Source organism: Castor canadensis, chromosome 8 (assembly GCF_047511655.1).
Source record: "Castor canadensis chromosome 8, mCasCan1.hap1v2, whole genome shotgun sequence".
Classification (NCBI taxonomy): domain Eukaryota; kingdom Metazoa; phylum Chordata; class Mammalia; order Rodentia; family Castoridae; genus Castor; species Castor canadensis.
This window is the reverse complement of record NC_133393.1, coordinates 142,360,742-142,373,452: the sequence shown is the minus strand read 5'-3', so window position 1 is coordinate 142,373,452 and position 12,711 is coordinate 142,360,742. Positions and strand designations below refer to the sequence as shown.

Here is a 12,711-nt window from a genome sequence, read left to right as displayed (position 1 = left end):
CTATGACTTGACTGACTTGATCCCTCAAGTCAGTAAATATTTTGTTGAAGAAAAGTGTGGAGAGCTGGAGGCATGGCTCAAGTGGTAGAATGTCTGCTTAGCAAGCGCAAGGCCCTAGGTATAAACGCCTGTACCACCAAAGGGGGAAAAGAGTGCTGGACAGAAAAGAGCAATTAAAAATGGAAAACCCTCTTTGATAGGCAGCTCCAAACACTGGGCTCTGTGGATTTGTTTTTTGTTTGGTTTTTTTTCCCACAGTACTGCCAGAGAAAAGGCTCTTGCACATACCATTACTAAGGAGAAAGAATATACTCATCCTTGCACTTTGGAAAACTCCTCTCCCTTCCTATGAAAGGACATCTAGGCCTTCAGAGACACTGAGTGAAATTCTAAAAAAAGGTGTAAGATAAGCTTCTGTAAAGCATAGTCCTGAGTATCACATCCAGATGTTCAAGGTTATTCTTGTTCCTGAAACTACACGCAAGATCTTAAATACATGGGGCAACAGATATAAACACAGGGAACTTACTCTTTATTCATGCCTTCAAGTAGAACAGCTGAAATCCTTTTTAACCTGTTTGCAAGCTCAGGCAGGCCTTCTGTAATAGCACCCACCATGTTGTTGGTAATTAGGGACAGGCAGGCAATAATTTTCAATTGATTCAGCTTTTCTGTCAGTTCCTGAAGTCGTGTTCCATCTGTCATGAGTGTCTAGCATATTTATTTAAAATGTAAAAATAGAAAGGGAAGCACAATACCATGAAAATGTAAAATAAGCAATGTCATATCCAAACTCCCATTTTCAGTAAAGTCATTAAACCATATACAATACAGACAGACTAGCTAACTCAAAGTTAGAACTGAAGAATATAAATATTGAATAACTTGGGGGAAGAAAAAAAATTACTCACCTCTGGCAAGTCTTTTTTCTGATAATCCCACTGTAATAGTTTCAAGTAACTGTTATTTAGCACCAATGTAGGGCTCAGGCTTGGCATGGAGCTATTTTCAGCCCCGGAAGTTGTAGAAGTCTCACAAACAGAAAGTAATTCTTCATTTACAGATTCTTTTATCCATTCTGTAGTTTGATCAAGAGCATCTAGGAGTGAAAAAAGGCACATATCTGTCATTTTTTCATCTGTGTATTCCACATGACAGATTCTATGCTAGGTGCTGGGCATGAATGAAAAAACACAGCCATACCCCTAGTTCAGATGGAGAGACAGGCCAGTAAACTAACAATTACTTATAACAGGATACAATGAATGCTAGAGGCATAGGCGGGGAAAAGGGAGCAGAGGTTGTCCAGTGGAGTATCTAAGAGGAAGAGCTCCATTAAGTGACACTTGAGGATAAAAGGGAGACAGAAGACAAGGCTGGTTTTGTCATCTACTAAGATAGGAGCATAGACTAGAGGGGTCAGGAAATAAATCCTTCTTTGACCTTTTGAAAGCCATCAGCAATGTTCTGGATGTTTAACCTGTGAACACTTCTAAATTCTGCCTTTTTATTTTTTAATCTCTCTATAATACCTGCCCATCAGAGTACTGAGTACACCCCTCCTAAACTCTTTCTTCTCCTGGCTTCTGTGACTCCACTTTCTCCTCATTCCTCTATCTCACCTAATACTTGGGTTCTTCTTCCTCTGCGTGTTCGGTAAATGTTGCCAACTCCAAGGACAACTCAGTCTACTTCCGTTCATTACTCTTCAGTCTCACTGTATACCTTACTCATTTTCTTGGTTTCCATTTCCATCCATACCCCAGAAGGCTCTCAGCCATAAATTGCTAGGCTGCATTTCTCTCCTGAGCTTCTTTTTATGTGGGATTGGGGTTTGAACTCATAGTCTCATGCTTGCTAAGGAAGCGCTCTACCACTTGAGCACTTCAGCAGCCCTCCCCTGAGCTTCTGATTTCCTCATTTTTGGAATGAGAAAATGAGAGTTGCTGAATGTGCAATTGGCAAGAGATGCCCAGCAGCATACTGCTACACAGTGTTTCTATCATTCAAATATAGCTATAATCTCAAGACTACAGGCAACAGTAAGATAATTAGGAAGTGAGGAGTTTCTAATACTTATTCTTTAAATAAATACCTTTGCTTTTTATCATTCTTATTTTACTTTTCACACATATATATTTATAAACATACAATAATTTCACACAATGTTCAGCTCTTAAGTGTCCAGTTTGGTGAGTTTTGACTCTTCTAGATACCTGTGCAAGAACCACTCAAAACAAGATACAGACCATTTTCATTACCTCCCAAAGTTCTTCATCTCCATTTCCGGTCAATTTGTAGTCCACTCAACCACTTTTTTTTTTTTTTCTGGAAGAACCAAGGATTGACTCAGGACCCAGTACTTGCTAGGCAAGTGTTCTACCACTTGAGCCATGCCCCAGTCCTTTGGCTTTTTTAGTTTGTTTTTCAGATGGGGTCTTATGCTTTTGTCAAGGCTGGTCTCAGGCAAAAATTCTCCCACCTCTGCCTCCCAAGTAACTGGGATTAAAGAAGTGTACCACCATGCCTGACCCTCACTCAACTACTTTTCTTTTCAGATCTGTAAGTTTATTTGCTCAGTGTACAATAGCTACATGACTCACATATGTAACATTCCATCACTGAGGAAAACTGCTAAGAATGGTCCATGTGCAAAATAACTGCTCAGAGAAATACAGAGATGGAAAAACAATCACCGATCAGACTTTAAAAATAGTTCACTGCATAGCATGACAAAAGCACAAAGGCTCACTCAGAGTCACTCAACTACTTTTAACTGCTAACTTCAAGGATTAGTTTCACTTTCTACAGTTTCATATAAATGGAATCATATAGTACCTAACAATGCTTTTGAGATTTATTCATGTTGTCTTGTGTATCATAGTTCATTCTTCCTTAGGGCTTTTAAAAAATAACTTATTTTGAAATAGTTCAAGATTCAAGAAGTTGTAAAAATAGTACAGAGAGTTTCTATATACCCTTCATGCAGCGACAGCATCTTAAAAAACCACAGCATATTGTCAAAACTAGGAAACTGGTACTGATAGCATTAATTTAGGTACAGGTTTGAGTTGGATTTCCCAGTTTTTTAAATGCATTTTTTATGTACATGTATAGTTCTATGAAATTTTATTACATTTATGGTTTGATGTTACCACCAGAGTACTGAACTATTTTATCACCACAAGAAGACTTCTTCATGTTACCCCTTAGTAGTCAGACTCTCTCCTCAATTCTAACCTGTGGTAACCACTGATCATTTTAATTATGTCACTTCAAGAAAGTCTATAGGAATCAACAACATGCAACTGTTATGGATTGACTATTTGAATCTGCCCCACAATCTAAAAGTTGAAGCCTTTACTCCCGTGTGATGGTATTTGGAGATGGGGCCTTTGGGAGGTTAATTAGGGTTAGATAAAGTCATGAGGCAGGCCCCTCAGATAGCATTGGTGCCCTTATGAGAGGAGACACAAGACAGCTTTACTCTTTCATCTACAGGCACACACTGAAAAAAAGATACATAAGAAGCAACAAGGTGGGTGTCTAAAAGCAAGGAAGAAAGCCCTTACCAGGAATACAACCAGCCAGTCCCTTGGTCTTGGACTGCTTAGACTCTACAAGTAAGAAATTTTTTTTTGCAGGGGGCGGGGGGCGGTACTAGGGTTTGAACTCAGGGCCTCATGTTTGCTAGGCAGGTGCTCTACCACTTAGACCACACCATCAGCCACAGTTTGTTAAGTGACCTAGTCTATACTATTTTGTGATGACAGCCTGAGAAGACCAATACAATGACTCTTAAGATTAACTTCGTTAGCTGGATATGGTGGTTCACACCTCTAGTCCCAGCACTTGGGAAGCTGAGGTAGGAGGATCATGAGTTTGAGGCCAGCCTGTGCTATATAGTGAGTCCCAGGACAGCCTGAGCTACATAGTGTGACACCTTGCCTCAAAAAAATATTATCTTTGGTTTACTCAATATTCCTCCAAGTTATGTGTATCAATAGCATGTTCCTCTTAATTGCTGAGTGATATTACACTGTATGGGTATACCGCAGGTTGTTTATGCATATACCTACTGAAAGACATTTGGGTTGTTTCTAGTTTGAGACTATACAAATAAGGCTGCTATGAACATTCATGCACAGTTTTCTATATGAATTTAAGTTTACATTTCTTGTGGATAAAGACTCAGTACTCAGATTGCTAGATTGTACAGTAAGTAGATGTTTAACAGGAAACTTCCAAACTTTCCCCAAGACTTCACCTTTGTTTTTAATATAATTTATTTAATTATAAGTTTATATAATTTAATTTTTAGTAACACTGTGTTTACTAACTCACAAAATTCCTGAAAATGCATTCCAAGTCAGTACCAACCACATCAAGTACAGCACTGGCAATGTGTTTCTAAAATTTCAAACAGAACCTAAGCAACAGAGAGGTATTTTATTCCTTGCAATAGATTTGACAAGAACATAGACATCACTTGCTATAGAGAGGCAGATCAGCAAGTCTGCTCTGCAACAGAGCTTAGAAAGCAATACAGGAAATGGGAGCGCAACTTGACTGTAGAGTCAAATTTGCACTGCAGATCAATAAGTATCAAGGAAGTACAAAGCAATCAACACTCTCATAAGCTGTGTTAGGTTCTACCCCGCAGAAGTTGCTGGGGCAGTGGTTGGAAGCATGGCTTCTGAGCCAGTCTGTGCACGCTCATCAACTGTATACCTTGGGTAAGTTATTTAATATCTATGCAGTCTCCACAACCTAAACTGAGGATAATAATAGTCCCTTTCTGCAGTTGTGGTAAGATTTAACAAATGAATACATGCAAAACACTCAGAACCATTCTTGCACACAAGAAATGTCCAAGCATTAGCAATTGTTATGTTAGCTGACTTAATTCTCCAAACACCTCTGAGAGGAGGATTAGTGTCTCCACTTGAATTGGTTTTGGTGTTTAAAGCTCAGGAGGTACCAACCAGGTTCTCTGCCTATCACACAATAGCTGCCCCTCTGTTGAAGTTACTTTAGAAATAGGTAAAAAGAATGGGTAGGCAGAGAAGTGAGTTGACTAGGACAGGTTTTGTTTTTGGTTTTTTTTTTTTGTTGTTGTTGTTGTTTTTGAGAACTTGGCTTTATTATTATTTTTTTAAAGATCAGTTAGTACACTAGCTTGAGGTAGTGGAGTCTCAGCAGATACCCTTAAAGAAAAGGCAGTGTCTTTAAAGGACATGTTCCCTAGAAAACATGCAAAAACTGAAAATCTACTTTATCCAACATGATCCCTAGTATTTGGCAAAGACTATTCCAGTGAGAAGATGAGGGAAGGGAGGAAGTCATTTACTTGAGTCCCAAAATTAATTTAAAGAATGTATGACAATGTCCAGTGTGATTACTCTTTCCCTTTAGACAAGTTTATGTATCAAGTTCAATTCTTCTACATTAAAAGCATGGGTCACTGGAAATATGAGGTCTTGAATGCCTTTTTAAGCATATGGCACTTAAATATTACTATGACATAGATCATCACTATTATTACCACCAAGTGCCTAGCAGTTGCTGTTAGCAGAATCTCCTTAATGTTAGCAGTCTCTGATGACAAGCAACCAGCACTCACACAGTTGTTCCAAAGGTCTCTCTGTAAGTGCTTGCTTCTGCAAGTGGAAACAGGCCCTTCCAGACAATGGAAAGAAGGCAAGAAGAGGAAGGAACCCACCATGCATCGGTCTAGATGAAACAAGACTGCTTCTCCAGCTACTCAGGATGCAGAAATTGGGAAGACTGCAGTTCAAGGCCAGCATGGGCAAAAAAGTTAAGAGACCCCATCTCAAACAAGCTGATTGTGGTGATACACATATGCAATCCCAGCCATTTGGGAGTCAAAGGTAGGAGGATCATGGTCTGAGGCCAGCCCTGGGTAAAAATGCAGGACCCTATCCAAAATATAACTAAAACAAAAAAGAGTTGGGACGTGGCTGTAGTAGTATAGCACCTGCCTAGCAAGCACAAGGGCCTTGAGTTCAAACCTCAGTATGCCAAAAAAAAAGAGAAACCTGCTTCCAAACACAAAACAACCCCCAAAGACTCAACTACCAGTAGACTTTCTTATTTATTGAAACCAAATTGTCCTGGAACATAAAGATATTTCTTTGGGTCACCATGAAATGGATTCATTCCAACCCTTGACTTGCAACAGGGTGGCTGACTCTCAGGACTATTGACATTTGAAACGGGATAATTGTTTGTGTGGGGCACTGTCCTGTGGCTATAGAAAGTTTAGTAGTATTCCTGGTCTCTGCTCACTAGATGCCAGTAGTACTCCATGCCCCTCACTCGCCACCCCTGCAAGATTGGGACAACAACAAGTGTCTCTAGACATGGTTCAATGTCCCCTGGTGGGGGGGGGATGCAAAATTATCCCTGGTTGAGAACCAGCGACTCAGATGACAATCAGTATTTATTTGTGTTCACAAGTATTTCCTCCAACCTTGAATTACATATCTTTTATATCCTAAACCAAATGAAATCATACTGAAGGCTATTCCAGAAGGCTTAAAGTTTGGAGGAATTATTTCTCTACTGTGCTGTCTGCCTTAGGACAAAATTTGCTTTACTTTACATTAGACCCAGTTTTAAGATTTCCCACTAGAAACATATTGCTTCTTAAATCACAGTTCTTATAAAAGTATGCATTTGATAAAATTTATAAAGTGACAACTGCTAAGAAATGCAGACTGAACACAGGTGCAGAGTTTTGAAAAAAAAGCCAGAGAAATAAAGAATAGATTGAAATTCTTCCTCAGACCCAGCACTTAAAAAGGGAAAATTTATGAGGAGGGCCTTTTCCACATCATCCCCAGAATTTCACAACTCTGTTTCTTCTCACTTGGCAAATGTTGTTCTTAGTTAGCTAGTTCTGTTTATGAAGATGTAAAAGATTTGCAGTCTTTTATTTAAAAGACATCCAACAGAGAAAGCTGAGTGGAAATCAACATGGATGTAATTACAATGTGGCAGTAATAAGCATTTAGACTGCAAGTTTAATCATTTACAGCTGACACATTTAAAAGCCCACTTAGTTATCATGACAAAAGCAACAGTGTGGCTTAGTGGTTCTCAATTCTGGCTGTCTTTAGAATTACCCAGGGAGCTTCAAAAAAAGAAAAGTAATGATCTTGGGCACAGCTCCTAGAGATTCTGATTTAAATAGTCTAATGTGGGGCTCAGGCATGTGTTTAAATGCCCCACATGATTCTAACGGTAGTCAAAGTTGTATAGGACTGGTAATGTAGAGAGCACTGTTTGCAGAGAAATACCTGCTTTTCTCTCTGTGATCTGTTGAAATTTCACTCTCATAAGCTAGTACACTGGGCACTCCATGTGGCTCCAAAAGCAAGGTCAACCCATCAGGCACTCGGTAAACTATGTTTTTCATGGGGACAGTAATAAGAGCTCCATCTACTCAATGATAACTACTGAGGACCTATTATATGCCAAGCATTAGAGATTCACAGATGAACGAACACAACTCCTGCACTCAAGAAATTTGGAGGAGACAGAAACACAAGAACATACAATGGTATTACAGGTACATTTTCTTAAGTACCCCCAATTTTCAGGTAGAAAAACGTACTCCCAGCTGGGCATGGTGGCATACAACTATAATCCCAGCTACTCAGAAGGCACAGACAGGAGGATCTTCAGTTCAAGGCCAGCCTAGGCAAAGTTAACGAGACCCTATACAAATACAAAATAAAAAAGAAAGGGCTGGAGGCTTAGCTCAAGTGATAGAGTGCTTGCCTAGCATGGGGATGTGGGGCCCTAGGTTCAATTCCCGGTATGGCAAAAAAAGAAAAACAGTCCCTTTATCCATGACATCTACCCCCTCTTGCCTGGCCACACCGCACCTTCTGTTGTTCTCGTTTTGGTGTTCTTTCAGAAGCCATTTTCCCTCACTCCAGGTTTTTTTATAACTAACAACTGAGAGGCCCTGCCTCTCTGACCAGGGTGGGCCTAGTAGATCATATGACCATCAGATTCTTTACAGGAACTCTGAATGTGACCAGAGTTTTCAGAGGTAGCCCATGGTTGAAGTATACATTAACCATCCTGATGATGGAGCTTCGTTTTCTCTTGGATTTTCCTTCCAGATACCTGGCTTTGCTCATGCATTTAGCTTTTGCTTCAATTCTGTGAACTGCCCCCATTCTTTCTTTGGCTCCCCTGTTTGCTGTGTCAGCTAGAGTTGGTTTTTATTGCTTACAATATAAACCAGCTACTATACTGCAAAACTGAAAAATCCAAAGAAAGTAGAAGTCACAGCTTGTTTTAATTTGGACTTGTATTTGGGAAACCTGGCTTCTGGTCCCAGCTCTGCGTACTCCTAGGGTTTAAATGACCAAGTGGGGCACTGCTTGGCATCAGTGTTCTTCTTTAACATGTTCCTGACTGCCTACATGCCAGGCAAAGATAACCATCATGGAATCTGATATATTTCTATCCCACTGGATTTCTGAAGGAATCACATGAAATAAAAGTCCATAAAAACATCTTTTTAGATATATTATCTAAAAAAATAAAACTTTTTCTTTCTGGGTATCATAAAAATTACTTGATTCCTACCTTTGACAGAGGAATAGCTGTTACTCTTTCTACTGGTAATTTACTTGTTGGCCTGAATGTTGTTACCTTGTTGATGCTTAGTATATTCAGTCAATCATTGCCTAAGGTTATTCTGAGTATGTTCTAAATAAGACAATTATATAAAATCTCTTTAGGCAAAATAAAGTATTTTTCTGGAGTCAATTCAGAAATCTAGATCACTTATCTGTATCAATTTTCTAATAAAGATATATAAAAATAAAATACACATAAAAATCCAACAATACTTTTACTCTTCTTTGTGATACCATGAGGCTCTTATTTTGATATTAGAGCACAGGGGCTGGCTTTTGGCAGAGTGACTTGGAGACAAAATTAACAGTTGACGTATACTCTGCTTCTTGAACTCTTGATTTCTCTGGCTGTGCAAAAATGACCTATATGGAGAGCCAGATTTACTCTGTTCTTAAATCCTTGGAAATGGCCAAGCTAACATGAAAGGTACAAATATATAGGCCACCAACCCTAGGTTTTAAGGACAGATGCAAATAATTTAAGATTAACAAAATTATAATTTAGTCCTATATTAAAGAATTTACCCAAGATTCCAAGCTATCTTAATTCAAGACATGGGTACATTTACACATGTGTTTCATTTACACAAATGAAACCCATCACTAAGTCTCAGGAAACCGCTGCTAAGAACTTAGCTGCAAGAGTTTAAGATGGCTAGGTTTCAGATTGAGCTTCTATGCTGGGTTCTGTTTCTCTCAATTCCTTTCTCATTGGAGCTAAAACAATAGAATCCTTAGTCACCTAGCTGCATTTGGTAGCTGATGCTAGAGTTGCCTCTGCAATATCCAACCCCCAGACAGATGGTGTCTGTTTGAAGTACCTAATTCCCCGAGTAATTGTAAGGATTCAAGGGGTAATATTTCCTCTATTCCCATTCTTCCCTGGCCTCCTTCTAGTTCAGTTCCCCCCATCATACACTTTAATAAATTACTGTGTTCTTTTTGCGTTGTACAGATAAGCACATCTCTTGCCCAAGTAAAATTTGGATATTTTGACTGTAAGAGCCATGTGCTCCCTTTGGTTCTGGAGACTCTGCTTATAGCCAGAAGAAATGGCCTTCCACCACAACTTTCCACACATATATGCCTTTTGCAATCCTGTTTCCAGCAGACTTCCAAAATGGTGGAAAGAGTCCAGTCCAGTCTCAATGCCCACAATATACTGAAACTGTTCCCACTGAAGTTATCAATAATCTTCATTAGTCAAATCCAATGGTCAAGGCTTGCCCTTCATCTTTCTGGACCACTTAGCAGCATTTGTCACATCTACTCATCCACCTTCTCCTCCAAAAGCTTTCTTCACTTGCCTTACAGGATACCACTCCCTCCTGATTTGCATACTACCTTCCTAACTACTCCTTCATAGTCTCCATTGCTGGTCCTCCTCCCCACCATATCCCTAAATGCTGGGATGTCTAGGTCAGTGCCCTCAACATCTATACTTACTTCCTTAAGCAGTTTCACCCCATGCAAGTAGTAAGTGCATGAGCTATGGAGAAGACTGCCAGGTGAGTCTAGCTTCATACATTGCAAGTTGTGTTATGGAGACAAGTGACTGAACTTCTCATGCCTCAGTTTTCCCTAACCATAAAATACATGGTAACTTCCTACAGTTACCACTGTAACTGTAAGAAGATTAGTTAATGCAGGCAAAATGCTTAGAATGTGGAAAGCACTCGTTAAGTATTAGTTACTATCCATTTCAATGTCTTTGTATACCATAAATATACTAATGATCCCCAAATGATATCCATGGCTCCCATCATTCCCCTGAACCTTAGTCTCATACCTAAACATCTACTGACATCTTCATGTTGATGTCAAAGAAGATCTAAAAGTTCATATATCCAAAACTGAACTCTTAATTCTCTGTCATTTCACAATTTTCTTTTCCCATTTCACTAAAATGTATCACCACTCATTGAGCATCTAAGGCCAAAAACCTTAGAGTCATCCTCAATGCCTCTATTTTTCCTCATGCAACTGACTATTATTCCACCTTTAAAATGCATTCAGAATTTGAACTCTTCTCACTTATACTACTACCATCTGGAACAAGCCATCATCATTTCTTGCTTGGGCACCTCCAATATCACCTAGCTGATATCTGTTTCTCCCTTAGCTCTCAATCAATTCCCTATGCAGAAACCAGAGTTTTCTCCAAAAAGAAAAACCAGATGTTGCTTCCTTGCTCAAAATTCTTCATTGACTTCCAATTACACTAGGAGTGAAATCTAAACTCCTAATGTTCTAACAAGGCTCTATGTCGCCTGCCTTTGCCTACCTTTCAATCTCATCACCCACTCTTCTCCCCTTACCCATTCTACTCTAGCTACAGTGTCTTTCTTATGTCTGTCAAACTTCATAAGCAAGTTTCTATGTCAGGGTCTTTGTGCTTGCAGCTCCCTATGGCTAGAATGTCCTTTCCTCCCAGATCTTCACATGTCTTTTGTTTCTTTGCAAGCTCTGCTCAATTATATTCTCAGTCCATCCTATTTATAAAACATCTCACCCTCACTCCTGTCCTGTTATTATTTGTTCCCTAACAGTATATGTGACAATATGCATACTTATTTGTCATGAGTACTAGAATGTCAGCTTCTTGGGGACTGCAACTTTATCTTGTTTTGTTTACTGTAATATCTATAGCACCTAAGCAATTTCTGGAGCACAGCAATAAATATTTCAATAAATATTTCTTGAATTAATGAAAAATTAAATAGTGCTTAGCACACTTCCTGGGACAAAGTAAGCAACTCTAAGTTTGTGATGTCAATTTTAGAAAGTAAAAAAGTATTTAACAGGAAACTCAAAATTCTCCTTGGTGGGGGAGTTTAATAACACTATGTAAAATGTCAAAAGTTACAGTATCACATTTTCATCCAATTTCAATATAAATACATTATATTATACTTACTTGGAGTTTCTTCTAAAATTTCCTGGAACTTGGTTCTCTCATAGTCTACCAACTGACGTTGAAGGTGTGGTCTAAGACTCATAATTGTAAAATTGGCCATGTCCATTTTCATGAGGTCCAGGACATGGAATATTTGTCTAAAAATTTTACAATTAAAATAGTTAGAAAAATAATTAAGAAGTTAAGCCGAAATTCATTAACTATTGCCTATGTGTTACAGGTTGGAAAAGATAGACATCCTTAAAAGTCATTTGGAAGGCCACTTCTCATATAAGGATATACATGTATATATCACAAGAATATTTACTGTAGCAGATAGAGTACTTCCAGCTTATCCATTACATCCGGTCATAAATTGACAAAAAGATACTAACAAGCACAAACAATTAGAAAAATTCAGAAGTTTTCATTTGAAAGCCCCTGAAATTTTAAGGTACCTGAATACAGTGTATATGGTTTCTACTATTAAGGAAATAAGAAACAATATATAAGTAAGTGCAAGAAAAAAAGGACAGGGTGGTGAGGCACTGAGGAAAAATACTTCCTTTTAGAATTAGGCAGTCCTGTGTTCAAATCCAGGTTTGCTACTGACCTGATTTGTGGCCATGCACAAGTCACTCAATCTCTCTAAGCCTCAGTTTCCTCATGTGTAAAAGAGAAGGACATCAATCTTAGAAGGATATTGTGAATAATCAATGAGATAATGAAGGTAAAGTGCAAGGGGAAGTGGTGGCAGTAGGTACTCAATAAATGACCAATATAAACACTGTAGATTTGATATATATTCCAATGATAAGATAACTGGAAGCAAGGACTCCACAATCTGTCAGAAATGAGATAACACTAAGGACACATAAAGCCCACTTTACAGATAGGGAAAAGTATTACCCTGAGAAGCTATATTATCTTGGTTAAAGTCACAAAGTAAGTTACCTGCTACATGCAGAACAGTTTCTGTTTCCTATCTTTCTAAAGCAATTACATTAAACTCAATTCTCAATTGCTGTATTCATAAAAATAAAAAAGAAAAATTCCCTTCAATAGCAAAAAATGTTGCAGAGAATTCTTTCCTTTGGAATCATAAGGAAGTTATCATCTACATAATTAGATGAT

General features: G+C 38.6%; 1 protein-coding gene across 4 annotated transcripts in view; it reads right to left on the bottom strand.

The window, feature by feature from the left end:
- The window catches only part of Tcp11l2 (t-complex 11 like 2), a 42,365-nt gene that overhangs the window by 8,803 nt on the left and 20,851 nt on the right, over positions 1-12,711 (bottom strand). For all 4 annotated transcript variants that reach the window (XM_074084295.1, XM_020184480.2, XM_020184483.2 and 1 more), the window contains 3 exons: positions 11,599-11,735; positions 912-1,099; positions 530-711 (listed from right to left, as the gene is read on the bottom strand). In XM_074084295.1, the coding sequence (XP_073940396.1) occupies positions 530-711; positions 912-1,099; positions 11,599-11,735 (507 nt within the window). The remainder of the gene's footprint in view (positions 1-529; positions 712-911; positions 1,100-11,598; positions 11,736-12,711) is intronic.